At 40.8% G+C, this 21299-nt stretch overlaps 2 protein-coding genes across 2 annotated transcripts in view; one reads left to right on the top strand and one right to left on the bottom strand.

Annotated features, from left to right (window-relative positions):
• LOC134797976 (very long chain fatty acid elongase 7-like) overlaps nt 1–10955 on the bottom strand; it is a 55040-nt gene extending 44085 nt beyond the window's left edge. Inside the window, exons 1-2 of the mRNA XM_063770312.1 lie at nt 10831–10955; nt 5272–5462 (exon numbers count right to left, since the gene is read on the bottom strand). Coding sequence (XP_063626382.1) covers nt 5272–5462; nt 10831–10942 — 303 coding nt within the window. The 5' untranslated portion in view covers nt 10943–10955. The remainder of the gene's footprint in view (nt 1–5271; nt 5463–10830) is intronic.
• Nucleotides 1–21299, top strand: part of LOC134798110 (oxysterol-binding protein-related protein 9-like) — a 69221-nt gene that overhangs the window by 45392 nt on the left and 2530 nt on the right. The window contains exons 2-6 of the mRNA XM_063770450.1: nt 16108–16236; nt 16720–16899; nt 18130–18207; nt 19396–19446; nt 20447–20516. Of these exons, the coding sequence (XP_063626520.1) occupies nt 16108–16236; nt 16720–16899; nt 18130–18207; nt 19396–19446; nt 20447–20516 (508 nt within the window). The remainder of the gene's footprint in view (nt 1–16107; nt 16237–16719; nt 16900–18129; nt 18208–19395; nt 19447–20446; nt 20517–21299) is intronic.

The following is a 21299-nucleotide window of genomic DNA, read 5'->3' as shown; positions in this document are numbered from 1 at the left end:
GTTAAATCGCGACGGCTTGCCGGAGCGATTTATAGACTCGAGATTGCAATATTATTACGCCCCGAGTTACACACAATGTTTTTCATCACACTTGCAATACAAAATTTAAGTATAAAGACAAAAAACTGTTAATTATGGCACTAGAAACTTCATAACTCCCTAGGGAGAACGCTTTTTCTATAACTCCCGCTAAACCTGCGTGCAATTCCACATTTACTGAGCGAGTGTGATGAAAACATTCAAATCGAAGATCTGACATGCACTTCACAGTTAACAGACGTTTAGAGTACCTAATAGCCGTGCCTAATATGTCTATTATAATTGACACAGTAAATTGACCATTCCTGAACCTTAATTCGATGAAATAAGGACTACCTATAAGCAATTCAGTATAGTTGATGGTCTATTATCTTTCCGAGGCTCGTTCCTGGGTGATATAATAGGTCTTGTTTTACTTGCATGCTTTTATAGCGGATGGTGCTGGGCCTAAAATACGGCGTTGCGCGGCGGCGTTTTTAATTCCTCTTCACGCTTAAACCGCTAAACCAATTTAGTTAAAATTTGGTACAGAGATAGTTCGAGTTTCAGGGAATAACATAGCCTACTTTAAATCCCAAAAATCATCCTTTAAGGGTGTGAAAAGGGAGGTGGAAATTTGTATGGTGATTCAATAACCGCTGAACCAATTTAGATAAAATTTGGTATAGAGCATAGAAGGTAGGATCGTATAGAAGTGGTATACGCGTGCCTCCGTGAGGGACAAAACATACGCAAATGCGACACTGTGATTGGTCAAATTTATTTGTTGCCCACCATTATCCATACAAAAAAAATGGTGGGGAACAAAAAATATGTGAGACTGTGATAAGGACAAACAATACTAGCGCTTTCTCTGCTACTCCTACTGAAAGATACGAAAGACTATCCCGTTCTGTCAGTTATCCCCACCACTCATGCCCAATCCAGTTTAATACTAGATTCATGGTATAGAGATATTTTGAGTCCCGGGGAAGAACATAGGATAGTTTTTATTCAAAAAAATATCTTAAAAGTGAAAAGGAAGGGGTAAGATTGTATGGGAAATCAATAACGGCTGAATTTAGATGAAATCTATGTCTACATCTTAGATTTACTTGAAAATGATACTAAACTTGACATAGAACCTTAACTTAAACAATTATTAACATCAGACGTCGCCGACGCTTAAAACCCCCCCACCCCCCACCTGCATCAAAAATCTGGGTGGCTCCACTTCTTAAATCCATCCTTGGGTCCTAAGGACCAATCCTACCGAAGGAAATCTCTTGTTCATGCAACGCCGTGGTTGACCTTTTTATGCTCTGAGCACACTCAACTATTATGACATGATATAGATAATAGTATCGCGGGTTAGCGGGGGTCACTGGTAATGTATATCATGGATAGACGTTTTAGTACCTTATATTGCTCATTTTTAGGGTTCCGTACTTCCGTATCCAAAGTGTAAAACGGGACCCTATTACTAAGACTCTACTATCCGTCTGTCCGTTTGTCTGTCACCAGGCTGTATCTCACGAACCGTGATAGTTATGTTCTGTTGCCGCTATAACAACAAATACTAAAAAGTACGAAAACCTCGGTGGGCGGGTCCGATTCGAACTTGTCCGGTTTTCGATCGACATCATACCTCATACATCATTCAGACCTCTTTTGCTTCAATTATCAAAACTTAGAATCGTTTATTCGATATGTATTTCTCGAGGATACCGAATCTTACTGTTCCTACCATTGACCATATCTCAGGACTGGCCTTACGGGCAGTAAGAATGGGGTATGACTGGGGCCAGTACAGCGGTGTGTGACACCGCTACAACGCGATTGGTTGATGAGTTCGCATCACATGCTCGTAAGACCAGTCCTGAGTATACGTCAATGGCTTCAATTATCAAAACTAAGAACCGTTTATTCGATATGTATTTCTCGAGGATACCGAATGTTACTGTTCCTACCATTGACCATATCTCGTCAGGACTGGCCTTACGGGCAATAATAATGGGGCATGACTGGGGCCGTGGGGCCAGTACAGCGGTGTGAGTGTGACACCGCCACAACGCGATTGGTTAATGAGTTCGCATCACATGCTCGTAAGACCAGTCCTGAGTATACGTCAATGGCTTCAATTATCAAAACTAAGAGTCGTTTATTCGACATGCATTTCTCGAGGATACCGAATCTTACTGTTCCTACCATTTCAATCACGACCTTATACTATGTGATAAAGTTATTTTTCCTGTCCACATCCATAGACATCTAAGATTGAAAAAGAGTCTCGTAACACGCCATTACACTAGTACCTGAATTTTTTTTTTTTTTTTTTTTTTTCATTTATTAAAGTTCTAAACAATTAAATGAATCGCAGAGTTTCATGTTTCTTAACTGCTAAGCCAAAAATGGCTTGTTTACAGCTAGAGTTCGGACTAAATGCACTACATAGGTATGTTATGAAATTGTACACATGTTACATTAAAGTTACGTTTTATAAAATATATTCATAATTACTAGATGATAACAGGTATTTTTTTACATCTTTAGTTGATTCAGGATTGGTTAGGTATAAATCTTGTAAATGTTTCGGAAGGGTGTTTAATATTTTTGGAAGCAAATAATAGTTGGTTCTCATGCCGTAGACATTTTTTGTTGGTGGTAATATAAATCGATGTGAGTTAGGTAAATGCGTGGCGTGATTGATGATGATTATTGTACGTTGTACATTACTGCTGTCATTGGGCTAATACGACTGATAGTTTACAAGCGCTTCTTCGTAGAATCCATCATTATGCATGTTGCTAAAGTGAACCACAAAGTACGCACTCGTTATAGCTAGTTAAGCTTCTTATGAGTATATTCTCGTCTTAATCTAGTAATTTTTATCAAACCGTCCTTAAACGAGGAACGGGGTTATCCCACATGGAAGTGTAAAGAGTTAGGTATTAATTTCTTGACAAAACTAAGTTTTTGAAGTGAAAACTTCTTTAGCGGCGCTGTGCACTTTTTGGGTTGGGGAAAAAATGTTAAACTCGCGACAGGACACGTGTCCGTAAGACGTAAGATTCGTAAGACGTTAGATTTCGTGATGGTGAAAAAATGTTAACCTCGCGACAGCGTAAGACGTAAGACGCTTCGTAAGACGGACACGTGACCTGTACGGTTACCATCAGTTTGTCACTGACATAAACGCCGTCGAGAACGTAATTTACTTTCTATACATCCCGTTTGCACTAATATGCGAGTGCGAGCGAGATGTATAGAAAGTAAATTACGTTCTCGACGGCGTTTATGTCAGTGACAAACTGATGGTAACCGTACTTATCGAAAAACTGTTACAGTGTCATTGAGTTTTCACTTCAGCCGGCACTCCCGAAGTGCAACCCGTTGTTTTTATTTTGTTTTCAATTGTGCCATTAAGTCGTGAAGAAGTGAGGAGGTTATACGTCGATTACTTTTGGTAAATCCAGAGATAATTAGGTGTCACTGTAAAACTACTTGAGTTTTTGAAGTGAAAACTTCTTTAGCGGCGCTGTGCACTTTTTGAGGTGGGGCAAAAAGGATAAACTCGAGACAGCGTAAGGCGTAACGCGTAAGGCGTCTCTCCTCTCTTTCTACCGCACGGCGAAAATGTATGCCTGAGCCTGCTGTTTCATATAGGCGGCGCAGGGCGCTTGCGTGACTTATGTTATGTGTGACGGACAATGTCATTGTTTTTTGATTTAAATGCCATCTAGTGAGTTTCCCTCAAACTGGTATTAATACTAGTAGTTCGCCCCGAACAGTGATGTGCTTAAGTGTTTCAAGTAATGCGACGATACAACGATAGATGGCGTTAACCTCAACTGTACATAGTGCTGCAGACATTTTGCACAATATTGCCCTGTTATTAATATTTTGAGTTACAATGTCGTTGAGTTTTCACTTCTGCCGGCACTCCCGGAGTGCAACCCGTTGTTTTTTTTTTTATTATGCTTATGAAAATTCAATTTGAGCAATTGAAAAACTGTACGCATATTTTTTATACTATGTATCCAACTGTAGGTACCTGTGTGCCTAATGGCTTTTCCTCTAGATGTCTGACATTAAAAATATGGTGCACAGGTATTCGTCATATAAACTTCATACGGGATAGGTTATTTTACATTACATACCAGCCGTCTTGTGTGAAACTTGTCGATATGCAATATATTCTGATATATTTTAGCAGCGGATCGGCCCGAGCGACTGGAATATGAGATTATGCCGCCGACTTTACGACTCTGTGGGACGCAAATTGTCAATAAGGCACTGATTTTGACGATAAAATTGGAAATAAGCTTTTTAATTATTTGACAATGAAAATAAATCATTATTCTCATTCTCCATTACTTATTTTATAGTTTATGGCAAACATAATTACGGCTCGCATGATAAAAAGCGGTTACTGTAGTATCTATATGAACCCTTAGAACTCCAGGCCTGTTATTTGATTGTAGACATTTTATAATGCTTAAACTCACAAGACGCCACCCATACCTACCAGTGGCGGCGCGTCCATAAAAGCCGATTCCCACCGGCTTGCCTGTTTTTGGACGTGTGAGCAGAGTTGTAAAGGAAATATGTACCTAAGCCAAATTAGCCCCGGCTTGCCTATGGATATGTTTGACGCGCCGCCACTGATACCTACCATCTTTTATTTAATGGAATCGCATAGGTACCTTCAAAACCGCTTTCAAAATTACAGCCTCAGGCAGTTATTCGTTTTTGAATTCATTTGGCCAGGTAAAGTTAGACTGTAAGAAAGTGGTGAGGGTGAATTCTGATGACGGCTAGCATATGATGTCAAAGAGGGAATACTTTAAGTAACGACAGCGTTACCTACCGATAATTTGGATCACATCGTACCTACCACATTATTATACATCGCAAATCGTAAGGCGGTAATCGTAAGATGGTACGGGCATATCATGAGACGCGACGAAGACCATGTCGTGAGGAAAGCCCTTGCATTACCGAATAATAAAGAGAGGCAGAGGTCGCCCGCCTGCTACGTGGTGGTCCACCACAATGGATTTGAAACAGACCCAGTTGAACAAAGAGACAACCCAGGATCGCCCGACCTGGCGCTTGAGAACGAGGAGGGCCGACCCCAAATAATGGGAAGAGGCACGGAAAGAAGAAGCAAATCGTAAGGCGGTCGGTTTTTAAATGTAGGCCGCTGATATAATCTTGATAGCCAAGTAATAATAGAGAATAAATGCTTACCCCCCAAGTAACAACGGCGTTAGCGATAATTTGCACCACGTTATACCACTTCATGACGCTTCGCAGTTCATAGGGTGGCCTATTCTTCATATAGGCCGGCAATATAATCTTGATGACTGCCAGATACGTGGTTATGATGAAGAAGAGGGGCCATGGTGAGCCCATGAGCGGCCAGTCTAGGACGCGGGGATCTGAGAAGAGAATTTTGGTGTATTAAAATATGTATGTACATATATACTTTATTGTACATAGAAATAAAAACACGAGAAACAGAGTACTTGTCCCTGTATGGGATCTGTTCTTCTTTGAGGAAATGAGTAGGACAGAAGTAACGATGAACGACAAACAAAAGCAAAAGTGTACAATCACTAAAATTAATGATATGCAAGTTTTGAATAGGTACACATTACTACAAATATACATAAATAGCAATATAACAATACAAGAATGCACACTTACATATATTTTGTCTGTTATAAACCAACAAGATGGCGACAGTCATTTGTCACTGACGAACTGTCAGTAGAACAAGCCAGGCAATATTTCGCTGACCCAATATTTCAGGGTTCTATGTTTCACTTTTATCGAGCTGATATTTGAACATTGTCATAGTGCAATTAAGTCGAATTTCAACTATGTATCTTGAAAATGTAAGATAGACCCCTGTAATATTGGCCCAGCGATTTGGCTTGAAGTATAATTATAATAGTATGATGTAGTGTAGGTACTGAAAATGAAAGAGGGAAGACTTTCGAATAAACACTTGTTGTGTGGGGAGCAAATGCATCTTTACGTTGTTGACTTGATATTTTTCTTTCAAATCTAAAATATTAATCTCTATACATCTCTGCAATCTAAAATATCGTAACAGCTTTTACATTTTAATGGTCAAGAAACAAATGATGATCGTAATATCGTAAACAATAGAAGAGCGAAGCTTGATGACCTGACATGATACTGATATTACTGACGGATTGACGCGAGCCATCAGTTTTGAATGAGTTTCGAAAAGATCACGTTCATTTGAGAAATGATTGCAGAAGCGATCTGATTTAATTGTTACGTATTTGTGTGCAAGTTACGAAAGGATTTAAATAGGGTTAGAAAAGTTCTTGGTAAATTTTTGAATTTGGCGAGAAATAATGAAGAGTAAGGTAAACTATTATTTTTGTTATCGGACTGATGTCTTAGGGTCCTCGTCAAAAATAAACGATCGTTTTTAATTGACGTTTTTTGAAATCCCGCAGATCTAAATACCTAATTATTTTCTTCTGATTCTGACACGGCACTGAAAATAAACAATAAAAAATTAAACCATAAAGCATAATAACATTTGATAGGAAACAATTCGTTTACATATTGCACAAAAACTCCAAATTGCATTATCTAAGGCAATATGCAGCCATCATTCATATTATTCACGCATTCAATCAGAATGGCTTATTTGTAATCGTATTAATGCCTCTTATCTCAGATCGGACTCTAAAAAATTGAATTGTTTACAACATTCTGAAGATGTTGCCACACGGTGAAAGGAATTTGCATGAGAATATAATAGCGCAGACGTTTGTCTCAAATTTTTAAATGTACCTAACAGAAAATAGCATGTTGCTTCGTTGTATACCAGTTTCAAAGTACTTCATTTCATGCCATTCACTAAATCACTACACTGTCAATAGTAATGTCATTGCTTAAAAGAAGGATATGTCACGTATGTCATTCAAACAGGTCTGCGGATAGGGCCTGAATCGCTTGTAACTTGTAAGTAGGTAGTTTCCCCCTTATTCATAAAACTTTACGGGCGTGTTTAATAAATTATGTTTTATCCCTTTCTTACAAATACTTAAGTCAAAATGACAGATAAGGACAAACATTATTAGCTAATTGAGGTTTGTAGCAAGTTTATGAATAAGGGGGTAAGTTTACACGATGATATAGGGCAAAGTCGGTATACTCGTATTCGTCGGTCTTGTATATTGTACCACCTTTTAAATGGTATCACGTCTAGATTTCCATTAAACGACCTAGTTTATTTACACGCGCAACACTAAACAATACACTATTGGTAACTATCCTCCTATTCTCTATATACTCGTACTATCCTCAATAAACTAACCCCAAATGGCATAGAGTTAAAAACTAATGAAGAAAGATAAAAAATGTGATTTTCGTCGGTCATGATCTATTTTTTCATTTTGCCGAGTAAGTCAATCTTCTGATTTACATTTTCTGCGCATCTGATCTGGTGAACGGACTTAAGCCCGGAAACCGCAGTTGCCTAGATTTTGTAAGACGATTAATCTAGACCTAAAATATGACTAAGTTTCATTGCAAAACAGAGAAAGGCGGGTCAGCGTTTGTTGATGAAGTACGTTTTCTACCTCGTTTATATTCAGCCTGCGATGTTAGCCTGCCTACATGTTCCGTGTAGTGTTTGAAAGTAAGACCTGAGAATGATATGGAAGAAAGTACAGTCAGCATTAGATTTGTATGTAGATGTGCAAGTTCCAGAAAGTTTCCAATAAGTTGAAAATGTTCTCGGAAATTTCACAGGAAACTTTCTGACGACCAGTAGTATGTACAGTCAGCAGCAATAGTTGCTAAGCGGGCGAGGTGTTCAAAATGATGTTGACGCGACTTTATTGTAAAGAGAATAAGAGCGCGTCAAGGTAATTCTGAACACCTCGCCCGCTTAGCAACTTCTGCTGCTGACTGTAGGAGAAGCTACTGCACTTTACTGCAACTACGCCATCATTTTTACATGGGATTTCGTTGGCAGTGCAGTTGGGTTTTTGGAATTGGCTTAAATGACGAATAGAAAAAAACAAATGCAAAATGCATGCCTCGCGGCTTCGACCCCGCCAAAAGGCATAAGTCAACCACAAAGACAACCTGAATCACTATAGCGATATTCATAAACGTCTGTCAAATCTAACAGGCCATTGATAATCCTATGTCCATATCATGGTATAATAATATACTCCGCCTGGTACTCCATTCCCGTCTTTTCTAGGTCACCTAACTGACACGGGCTTACGTCATCATGCGACAGCGCTATATGATAATATGCGATAGCGCTATATATAGCGGCCATGTTGTTGTGACGTAGGCCCGTGTCACTCTGGGAATGGAAGACCATGTTTTATTAGACTATGGTCCATATCTGTTATTTTGGCATTAGTGTTTGTTATAAAGAGAACAAATTTCACAGAGGTTTGTACCAGGTTGCTAAATTTTATGAATAAGGGCGTATGTCAGACTACGAACAGAGTCGGTCGGACTGAGTGATGTTTGTGTTGGCGAACCGTTGGAAATACATTATATCGTATAATTTACTGAGGTAAATAGTTAAATACAGTACATTACAAGTACCACACAACACATTTGTCTCTGTACTAAAGTGCATAAGCAATTGACGCTGACTGTACAGAACAATATCCGTTTATTCATAACAATGTCTCGACATTTGTACCGATATTACGAAAATGGTAATAGTCTGAATGCAGCAGGAATTAATTATACAATTGCTCTTTGAGGATGCCGACATCACGCCACTGCAGCCGCGGGGGTCCCTATCTTTTCAATTTGATGCAATTACGTAGTTCTGTGTGATACCCCGGCCATGTGGCCGAGTATGTACTCGACGAGTGGCATGGGAAGTAAGGCGTATCCAGATTAGTCAATTTTTCGCCAATCTGATTCAATTGCCCGGTCGAATCAGGAGATGCGGACGCAAATACCAATTTGGCTCGCCGAATTCAACCGCCGATAATGACCGATATTACTGATAAAATGAGGTGCGGACGCAAGAATACCAATTTGTGAGGCCAGTATTTTCGTTCTGGGGCATTTTTTCAATTTAGAGGGCTCTAATATCACCATAAATTTAAAATTGGAGATTGACGCCCGTCTGGATACCACTGTAGCAAGGGCTTGTGCACAAATCACGCGAGGTTCGATAGGGGGTGGGGGGGTCACGAAAAAATCACGTTGGGGAAGGGTATAAGGAGACCTCACGTGTATTTTTCTACAGTGAACGAAACTAAGAAAAAATACCAACCACATGAGTAGATACTTTTTCTCGGTTTCGTTAAACATAAAATCTTCACTCCGCACTTCAAAATAGCGAGTCTATTTTACGACATTTTGGAACGCGTGGCATTGACCGGTTGGATGGAAAAATTTCAAAAAAATACATTATGTTATGGGGGGGGGGGGGGGGTAGCCAAAAACCTCACCAAATATCACCAAGGGGGACCGGGTCAAAAAATAGCCGAAAACATCTCGCGTGATTTGTGCACAACCCCCAAGGGAAGTAGACAGAGTGTGGCCGCGCTATACTCGTCAACGTCATGCCGCTTGTCATGCTCCTCGTTGTGCCCACCGCTCCCTATTTTGTCGGTTTTTTGGCGCGAGTCAAAGGACCGACGGAGGAAAAGAGCGTCGCGAGTAGGTCAGTGTGTGGCTGTGTGGCTGGAGCGGGCAACATCGCGGCAACGCGAGGAGTATGTGTGGCCTTAGTATGAAACGAATGATATACGAGTAGTAACCAACTATACGAGTATGTCGAGTACGGCTCCTCATTGTCAATGACAAAGCATGCAACTTGGAGCCCATTCAAATTTAACAATTTGTTACTAATTTTATCTTATTTTGACACGTATCACTAATACCCAAAGGTTGTCTGGAAGCATTTATTGTAAACTACGAGTATGTGAGGTGTGCAATAAAGAGTATTGTATTGTAATAGTTATCCCTTGTTCATTAATATACCCCGCCCGCTGCTTTGAATATTACCCAATAAACAATATCCTTCTTTAAAAAAAAGTTGTGATAGATCACTAAAAGTTATGATCGGCTAAAAGCTAATTCTATCATGCCAAAAATCTTGCGCGGCATTATACCTAATATTTGACGTTGTCGAGCTTTCGCGCAGTACACTGTTGTGTCGCTCGCGGCACAATTTACATGGGGTCTGTTGAGCTCCAGTCAGACTTCTATAGATATTTTGTACTATTCGCAAACCAAACTTACTTACTCCGTTGGCTCAGCGACCCAAAATGAGACTTGGCCTCCGACACAAGACAGCGCCACTTTTCTCGTTCCTGTCCGACCTCTCGCCAATTGTTGACGTGAAGTTCCCGCAGATCCGCCTCCAAACTCGCAAACCAAACGGATGACCGAAATCATATTACCACCTCTTTCACTCTTGCTTCATCTATGCAAGTGTGAATGGGAAGTTATATGACCGCTCGTCAGTTTGGTTTGCGAAAAGTATTCGTTCTATTTGCCCAAAAAGACCTGTCCGCCCTCGGAATACGCAACTGGCGTGAAGTGGCGCAGAATAGGTCACAGTGGCGCTCTCTTGTGTCAGAGGCCAAGATCCTTTTTGGGTCACTGAGCCAGTGATGTATGTATGTTCATTGCACACAGCACAAACTAATTCACATGTACAGCGCATTCTTTTAATCTAGATAGCCGGTGCTAAAAGGACTCGTGAGACCCACAGCCCAGTTTCAAAAAAACAATGCATATTAAACTGCTTATTAGTGTAGTTACCTGCTCTTTCATAGAACACTATGTCGTACGCTCTCACGACATAATCCATTGTGTCACGACCACACTGCACTATTGCTTTGCACAAATGTTTTGGAGTTTGGACCTTGTACATTATGTGGATGGTGAATTCGTTTTGTGTACAGGACGTTTTATAAATAATATTGTTATAAGTGTTATAACATAGTAGTGTCGATTCAGGCAATACAGGTACCATATAAGCGAGCTTTGGAAAAGTAAAAGAGCTTTAAAAAAACAACGTCTTTTTTTGTATTTATTTACTGGACAAAATATTTTAATTCGTCAAAAACAAAAACATTCAAACATTTTCTACGGAATACATTTTGGTGATTTTTCATTTCGATTTTCCAATAGGTGATATAAAAATGTTTAAAGTTCTTATACATAACGGGGTTACCACCTTTTTTATTATTTGATTATCAATAATATTAGAAATTATCTATAACTCCGATTTTGCACTATTATCGCTATTAGTAAATTCTGGAAATAGGATTAACCTTTCATATTTTATGTGGTAGTTCAGACCTTGGTGGTGGAGTATAGAGCAGAAGAAATCGTCCTCGAGAAATACGCATAATGACAAAAAAATCGGTCAGTATTCTTATCATACACATACAAGAGGTTACAATTTACGTAATGATGTAAAATGATCCATTCTTACCTTATATCAACTGAAACGAAATAACATTAGAATGTTCAACCGTTTTCAACAAATTTCAACACTGCATAACTGTTAGAAACAACGTGTAGTGGTGAAAAGCTTTGCTAATGAGGCAGACCTCGCGCTTAAAGCGCCCTCCAGTGCTAGATGGAAAGAAACTGACGTCAGTTTATGATGCCTCTTTGGACATTGCAATTCTAAATGTAGTAATACAGATGTAATGCAGAATTGTTTTCCATCGTATTTTCTCGGGAACGTTCGTATGTCATGCTACTTCAGTCAATCTCAGTACTTTGTGTACCGAGCCTTACTGAAATAGCAAGACACGTACGTGAAACATATTGACACAGGTACCGAAAAACATAGAGATCCACCCCATCAATTATTATATAAATACTATACAAAACTATAAAAAAGTTACCTTTACAAGTAGCATTATACCTACTAGCTAAACATTAAATTAATCATTTATAATCAACTCAATTGTTTGTGACCGAATTCACATACTCCTTAAGCCATCAGTGCCGTCACTTAAAACCATTCTTAATGTATTTCCGTTAAAATTATCAATTAAACCACTCAAGTGAGTATTTAATCACAATAATTGACTTAGATTCGTTTTGCAATCATTAGATTCATTAGGTGTATTATGGTAATCGAGGCCGTTTACGATCGATGCTGAAAATCGATTTAACCTTCGTAAAATCGATTCATTTTGCAATACGTTATGATGTTGATTAATGAGTTTAATCATTAGTGGAGCATCTTGTAGCTAGAAATATGGGCTGGTTGTTTAATATTTCAATGTTGGAGTCATAGGTCAAGGGTCAGACTGTACAAGGAGTCGAAATTACGCTTTTAAAATATTTTGATTTGAGTCCACCCTCCTCCACCTAAGTGGTTCACTGTTGCCCCTGGCGTCCGTTGGCTCGTCGGATGGACGACTTCCGGAAGATTGCGGATTGCGGGTCACTTCTGGATGAGATTAGCTCAGGACCGGAACAAGTGGAGTACTAAACTAAAAGATAGGTCTATGCTCAACAGTGGGCGATAAAGGGCTGATATGATGATGATGTTAAGGTTGCCGTACGTTAGGACGTGATGACATGTCAGGATTTTTTGGTACTTTGTCAGGATTGCGGGAGGACTTGGCGAGTGTCAGGGTTTTTAAGACACCTCAAACTAACTTCTAAAAGCGTAATATTAGGTGTAATTACAGAGATCGTGGGGAGAGAGTTTTGGAAAACTTTTGTTTAGGTATCTTTTCATGCGGGCTATACACACTCGTCGAGAGACCCGAGACAGGTCGAGAACGAGTGTGTACTTGCTGCTACCTTCTCGTCTCGCTGTTCCTTGTCTCGTCTCGCGCTTCTCCGATTGGATCGGAGCGGTGCCGAGACTCTCGGCGAGAGGCTCTCGACGAGTGTGTACAGCCGAGAATGACATGACATTTCGACGCATCTTGGTCGAAGACGCCACACACGCCAGCTAAGCTACCGGTCGCCTTCCACGCGGCCCCCAAACCTGGACCCGCACAAACGGTATCACCAGGCTAGGGGTCGTGGGGTTGGGTAAACAATCGGTAGCGAAGAGCTGGCTCACACCAGCAGCACCATCATCCACAAATCGATGACGATTGACCTCCCCACGCGGTGGGGAGCGACCCGCCACAGCCGTCGCAGCCGAAAGGCGGGCACGGCCGCTCATACCTCTTTCGAGAGGTATCGAAAGACGTCCATCCATCCTAGGTCGCAGATAACTCATGTCCCATGCAGTCCCAGCAAACATTCGATCTATTTTTATTTGTTGGACTAAATTAACGAAGTGATCGGCAGTTTAATACAGCCCTGTATTTATGCAGTTCTAGCCACGATTACGTGAAGTCGAGCATGCGTTCCTGAGCATTATTAATTTGCAATTTCATGAGCGCATACGGTTACCGCGGGGTCGCGGTGGACAATACGTTGAAATAGGATTCAAATTTCAAATTTCACTGGCAAATTTTCGATTCGATGTTTGAATTGTCAATATTTTCGACAATATGAAAACAGCACCATCTGGCGAAGCAAAAGTTTTGAAATCTATCTAATCGAAAAAACATCATCAAAGTAGGTATCAGACTATGATTACATTAAAAAACATCGCAATAAATTTGCGATATATACCTACATATAATTAAAAGTATCACGCAAAAATTAAAACCGCACTTTTTTGTGAGCTAAACCTATTTATACATTTGAGAACTTTAATCCTTTGCAGCAAAATTGCATCTACATATGTCGATCCGTTCTAAAGGGGCCCACTGATTAACAGTCCGCCGGACGGTATCGGCCTGTCAGTTGTCCGGAACTGTCAAAATTTTGTTCTAACTGACAGGCCGATACCGCCCGGCGGACTGTTAATCAGTGGGCCCCATAAGGGTTATTTCGAGGGTAAATTCTTGTCTTGTGTGTGACAATAAATATACATTTCTAACAGCCTCTGACCTTAAACGCAAATACCTACCGCCTCCATTCCGTCAGGGGTATACGGCAAAATACCTTTGAAACTCAATAGAGAAGTTGGCGCATTTCATTCAGCTTAGTTGTATTGCATTGGCTTCTATGCACAAAGTTAGCGCTCAGTTTGAATGCTCGTGATTCTATCGTGTTTCATTGGAGCATTTATCAGTCTTGTCATTGTCAGTTAGGGTCTGTGCGGAAAGAGAAGAGTCATAGAATGTATAGGGTCCCCTACATTTTACGAGTCTTTTCTTTCCACAGACAGACACAGAGTATATCGAAGTTAAATTATGTCAATACATTAGTTGACTACACCCCTAGTAAATTTCATTCGATAGCGAGGCGTTTGCGTTAACTGTCATTCTTTATATGGGATTTAGAGTTTCCAAAACGTCCCGCTTGGCGCGCTGTTCAAAATCCCACACAAAAGTAGACATAACACAAACGCGAACGTTGACGTTATTTGTTACCGGTTTAGAGTTGTGAAATTTTAACTTATAGTTTTGCTTTGCTTGTAGTTTGAGAATTGTACAGTGAGCTGCGAAATTGCATGGAGAAATTATGAATGAATTCTTTGATAAAGTCACCATGCACGTTTGCGGCTGATGGTACGTAAATTACGTCAGTACGTAAATTTTTTGAGTTATTGACATCTTATTGAAAAATTAATGTCGATTGACACATTATTGCTTAACAGCATCCAGTTGTAAGCTTGAGGTTGGCAGGAAAACTAATTTCACGTTGAAATCCGGTTGGAAATATCAATTTTTCTGGCCGTTGAGTAAGATTAATGGTCCTCGAGTTGCTGGAAACGTTCGAGGTTGTTGGGAACGTTTCAGTAAAAACCAATCATTTTCTGGAAATAGTAGACTAATGTTCGCAAAATGAACAGCATGATTGTTTTCAAGTTATCACATTTGTTTTCATAAAAATCTTGGGATATTAGATGAAATCGACAAGATATCTTATTGGATAGGTTGACCATTAACTTTTACACTGACACGACAAGATATATATCCATACTTATTTTAATATTATAAATGCGAAAGTGTGTCTGTCTGTCACCTCTTCACGCTTAAGCCGCTGAACGGATTTAGTTTAAATTTGGCATAGAGATAGTTTGAGTTCCGGGGAAGGACCTAAGATAGTTTTTATGTCGGAAGTCATCCCTAAAGAGGGATGAATGAGGGAGGGATGAAATTGAGAGAGTTAATGAATTGCCTGATAATTGATGTAAGCTTAAGCTTATGCTCAAAATATATGATTGCTATTACACTTTATCCAGGCGCTATACTTACTCTAGCTGCTGTTACTGATTCCACGCAGACGAAGTCGCGGGCAAAAGCTAGTCTTTGAATATATGGAAATCTGTCAAGGTTCACTTCACATACGTACACGTCAAGTCAGCAATAGAAGCATCTTACTTTAAGAAATGACCAAAATATACGAAAACAACGTAGGTAGTTTTCGTAAATTTTCGGAGACTATAGTTATTTGCCCATCCATAGTTAAGCCACTCTTAACAAATCAGAAAAAAAACAAGCTAATAGAAGTCTAATTGTTAAGAGTGGCTAGTTGTAGATGTAGATGTAGTGTAGGGACGCCCGGCCGGAAGCAGGCGGGCTGTCGATCGCTTGTCGCGTTCATTCAGCCCTGTTCCCTGAAGTTGGAGCTGCAGGTTACTGTCCCGGCGGCATTCCCACACTATTCTCCCCAAGTCTTCTTGTTTTCCTGCAGAACAGAAGGACATCTTTGAGTTCGACGTCCTTTAGTTCGTTTTCTTTTAGTGTGTCTCTACCGGATGTATTATATCGCGGTGCCGCTTACATATTTAGTACATTCTGCTAGTAAGTGTAAGCTAGTCTCCAGTAGAGTGGCTAGTTACTATGGAGTGGCCAATTACTATAGCAGTCACCCTACGAGTACGTTGTTGTTAAGATCAGGGACACCGCGCCCACTTAGCTATTTCTGCTGCTGTGACAGGCATTCAAATTAGAACAATATAAAAAAAACAGTGTAAAGAATGTACAATGTGGAGTGATCATTGGTCATGTGGCTAACCTCAATTTCTCTCATCTTTTATCTCTTTCATTTCAGTCTAAAGAGAAGATGACACGCGGTGTTCGGCGAGGCTGCGTGCGTCTACGCGCCGCCGTCATAGGTATAGACGATGAAGACGATTCAACGTTCACCATCACAGTGGATCACAAGACTTTTCATTTCCAGGTAATGTACTAACAACACCATGGACCTTATGCCTTTGTAATAAGACTACGCCTTATTGATTTTGAACAAGTGTCAAATTCACAACAAAACAGTATTAGGGTAACATTCCATTTCTGACCGCAGCTGCACTTGCACTACTAGTACGAACGCGTCGGTGTTATTGTCAATTTCCATAGTAAAATGAATGGTAGTGCTGCTGTCGTTGGAAATGGACTGTCACCTTTAATCTTCTCAACAGGATTTGTGATGATCGATAGGTATATATTTTAGGACTCAAGATATACCTCTCCTATCTCTCCTCTACACCTCCCTCGGATACCTCTGAGTACACATCCATTATGGCACGGTAGTAGAAAAAGTTACTAACATTTTTAATTTGGTTAGATTTGTTGTGAAAGTAGCAGACCTATTGAGAATTTTCTTAGGTCTCAGTCTTGATAATGGCACGATTTAAATAATAATCGCAATACTTTTCAATTCCAGGCCCGAGACGGCTCAGAACGCGAGCGCTGGGTCCGCGCCCTAGAAGACACGATATCCCGCCACGGTCGTCGGTCGCGCTGGTCGCGGAGCGTCCCCGCACCCAGCGCGCGGCACGGCGACCTCGAGCGGCGGATCGCGGAGGCGGACGCGTACCTGCAGATCATGATCGAGCTGGTGGAGGTACTGCTCGCACACTACAGATGTCTCTCTCACACTAGACGCTACACACGATATCGATCCAGCGCCGAGCGCGGCACGGCGACCTTGAGCGGCGGATCGCGGAGGCGGACGCGTACCTGCAGATCATGATCGAGCTGGTGGAGGTACTGCTCGCACACTACAGATGTCTCTCTCACACTAGACGCTACACACGATATCGATCCAGAGCCGAGCGCGGCACGGCGACCTTGAGCGGCGGATCGCGGAGGCGGACGCGTACCTGCAGATCATGATCGAGCTGGTGGAGGTACTGCTCGCACACTACAGCTGTCTCTCTCACACTAGCCGCTACACACGATATCGTTCCAGCGCCGAGCGCGGCACGGCGACCTCGAGCGGCGGATCGCGGAGGCGGACGCGTACCTGCAGATCATGATCGAGCTGGTGGAGGTACTGCTCGCACACTACAGCTGTCTCTCTCACACTAGCCGCTACACACGATATCGTTCCAGCGCCGAGCGCGGCACGGCGACCTCGAGCGGCGGATCGCGGAGGCGAACGCGTACCTGCAGATCATGATCGAGCTGATGGAGGTACTGCTCGCACACTATAGCTGTCTCTCTCACACTAGCCGCTACACACGATATCGTTCCAGCGCCGAGCGCGCGGCACGGCGACCTTGAGCGGCGGACGCGTACCTGCAGATCATGATCGAGCTGGTGGAGGTACTGCTCGCACACTTTAGCTGTTTCTCTCACACTAGGTCCACTCGGTATCGCGCCACGGTCGTCAATCTCGTAAGTCCTGGGTTGTTTCAGCGCTGTATGTTATTTTAAAAAGTCTGCAATGTTTCCCAATGTTGTTAATTACTCACTCCAGAAGCAGGCGTGGCTCACTCCGCGATTTCGTCGCTTTGCAACAGGTAGCTACAAGTACATCCGTCCCACACCAATTTTGGTGGCTAGCCATAAGCCGCGCGTGGCGCTGTCGCCACCTAGCGGCCATATCTGTCCTCATCGTAACAGACGCGTTTTGTTAGAGAGTGAGTCTTCTGTACCTAGTACTATTATTTATTCTGTGCCAGAAGGCCGAGTTTGGACCTAATGCTCAGAAGCTTTCTTTTTTCAACATTGCTAATTTAACCTATGAATGAGATCAGAAGAAATCTGAATTGTATAAACCAAGTTTGTAGTTAATAATTGCCACACAACATTTCAATAATAATTGAATGTGCAATTTGTTTCTTTGCAGAAAACGACACTGAGGGTATCAGAGCTGGGTGACCCGCATGAGAAGGCGAAAGGACAAGTTATATTAGACCATTCCAATGTGAGTAACCTCGTATTTTCTATACATCTAATATCCAGTGTTTTTCAACCTTTTCCGAATGGGAACACTCTCGTAAGTCTTCGTGTAGGTACTTGTATAATTGAATTCAAAATTGAACTGTTATAGGAATAAAAGAAAGTTTTAAATTCTAAAGTACAGTCGACGCCAAAGATATGTTTACATTTTTCGCGTTATTACAAAGGAACAAGGTGCAAAAGTGTAAACATATCTTTGACGTTGACTGTACTAAAATTCCCCTGGGTGTTACGAGGTTAATGAAAAAAATCCCAGCTGTTACCAATGGTAACAATTTGGCGGTAACAACCCTCTCTAACCTCTCTTGTAATAAAAAAAATAAACCTCAGGTTGAAAAACACTACAGTAATACCATGACGCCTAGGGTTGCAAATTGACCGGGCTCAATTTTTAGCCAAAGTGCCAAACCCATTTACTTCACATCGCTAAGCATACACAGTAAACTTAATGTAAATATTCTTTAACATGAAGCTGTGATGAGATTATATATTATATTTTGACACTTTTAATAGCGAAGTATCTTGAAAATTCGTACCAGATTTAAAAATAAAGTCATCACCTTCATAATTTAGAAAATGGTTCATCTACGTTGAGTTTAAAGTAATTAGTTCCCGTTTGTGACTATGGGTGGTATTCCATCCGTCCAATACCTTAGTCCAATGTGTATTTGCGTCTCACATTTTGCTTAATGAGAGAGTTAGACGCAATGCACATTGGACAAAGAAATTGTACAGGTGGAATCTCATCAATACCAATTACTACCAAACCTTAGAGCATTTAATAACCGGAATCGCCTTTAAGAGCTTACCCGTCTGCCGAAACCTTTCACAATTGTGCAAACTTTGGACTGACGTTTTGATCTGACACGGCTATTTGTACGTTACCTACAAATCATGTACAAATAGCCATACCTACATTTGACGTTCCCCTCCCCCGCAAAAATCGGCAGACTGTTTTGTACAGAAAATGACAGCCAAGGCATCTCCAGTTACTAAATGCTCTAAGTACCAAACACATACATTATTTACACTTTAAAAACTATAAAAGTATAGGTTATGCTTATAAAGCGTAAATACAAGAACGCCAGCAGCGCGCTTGGTTTAACACAAATTTTATGTTTTTTTTATAATTTTCAATGTTTTTTCTTTGCAGGCAATGTTGGATAACATAAAACATTCCATAGTGCTTCTACAAATAGCTAAGGTACTGTAGTTTGGGGTCGTCGAGAAATCATGTGATCATATTTGGCCTATATTTGACCCCCCCTCCCCCTTGGTGATATTTGGTGATTTTAACACACTGCCACAATATCACGTGATAATTATGATGCCTTACCCTTAGACGCTAAGCAATCAAGGCCATGGCGCCGATGCGAGCTTTTATTAATGTTTTAAAGTTGGTGCGATAAATGTTTTTTATTGATTATTTGATCTGATTAAATTTTTGAGTAATATTGTTTTTTTTTGGGATTCCCGCTTTGAAAAAAAAATTACACGTGTTATCTTCTCTGACTCCCCTCCCCTATCGTGATCATTCGTGATATTTTTCTTACCCCCACCCCCCCTCTAAACGATCACATGATTTCTTAACGACCCCTTTGATGCTGACGTATAAGCTTGTTACAGTATATTAGTCCACTTTTCATTAAAACTTATTGACATAAACCAATGATGTATATAACAATCAAGATATGTTATAGGCGTTCCAAAATTGAAGCGCTTATCTTGTGACAAATTGTACAAGTTGCCTTTAGTCGCACCTGGGCAAGCGAGAAATGTGCACGTGCTAACGAGCTCCCGCTCACCGAAAGAAAAAAGCTCATGTTTAACAACGATTATGACAGAGATGAATGTAATGCGAAAACAAAGCAAAAATAACAGATTTCTTTGTAGGTATAGAAATAAATATGGAAGTATTTTTTGTGCTCCTTATGTATGAATATTATATATCTATTGTTATATAATATCATTGACATAAACATATAAAGGTATGCGAACAAGACGATTCAATTCATCATAATCCATTAGAAAGGTTTTTTGTTGTAATTTTCTCTTTATATATATTTTATTATTTTCTTCTGGCTAAAGACAAAAAATAACAAGTAATAGTTGATCCACCCATCTATGAGATACACTGATACATAATTTTGTTTGGTCTGTTATTGTATTAAGTTCGCTTTGTAATGGCATTTATTTTCTTTCAGAATACAGTAAATCCCGTAAACGGTGTCTACCAAGGACCAACAAGTACCTCACAAACACATATCAAACAAGGTATAACATCACACTCCTGTCTCTAACCCGAAGGCCTAAAATACGCTCCGTGACGAGACGTCATAAGGGTGGTATTCCACCTCTCCAATGCGTTTTGTCTCACATTATTCTTAATGAGAGAGTGAGACGCAATGACATTGAACCAAGATATTGGACGGATAGAATACCACCCTAAAGCGTAAGGTTCTAGCCGAGACTTCATACAGCGCAAGGTTCTATGGAAAAGTTGTTTTCCCGTACAATGAGAGCCTATACAAACAGCGACACTCCTAACTGTAGGTACATCGGTGGACCTTATGTACTACAATCATTTAGGAACCATACTGGGTTACATATTATTTGCTGCTAAAATCGGTTATGTCAGCCACCTGCGAACTCACGAACGTCGCTCCCATTAATCAGTGCAACAGTCACCGTGGTCGAAACCGGCCAGGACAGTATGATATGATGATGAGGTTTTCTGGCAAACTCATGTACAGCCGCTGCCGAGAGAAGGTACCACCCCTGCATACAAATTTCTTTGCAGGGGTGGTACCTTTTCTCTGCAGCTGACTTTGCAAGTTTGCAACTCTCGATACTAGGCCACCAGCCTGTCTTCTTCTTATCGTGTGAAGGGATCATAACTAAATTGTATTTTGCCAATATTTTGCCACCTCTAACCCCGGGGGGGTTTGGAGATGTGGTGCTGGAGACGGATGCTAGGAGTATCGTGGACAGAGTTTCGTACAAATGACTCCATATTAAAAGAACTCGGCATCAGACAGCGCCTATCAACCACAGTGG

The sequence above is a fragment of the Cydia splendana genome, chromosome 16 (assembly GCF_910591565.1).
Source record: "Cydia splendana chromosome 16, ilCydSple1.2, whole genome shotgun sequence".
Taxonomy (NCBI): Eukaryota; Metazoa; Arthropoda; class Insecta; order Lepidoptera; family Tortricidae; genus Cydia; species Cydia splendana.
This window is presented reverse-complemented; position numbering and strand designations above follow the sequence as displayed.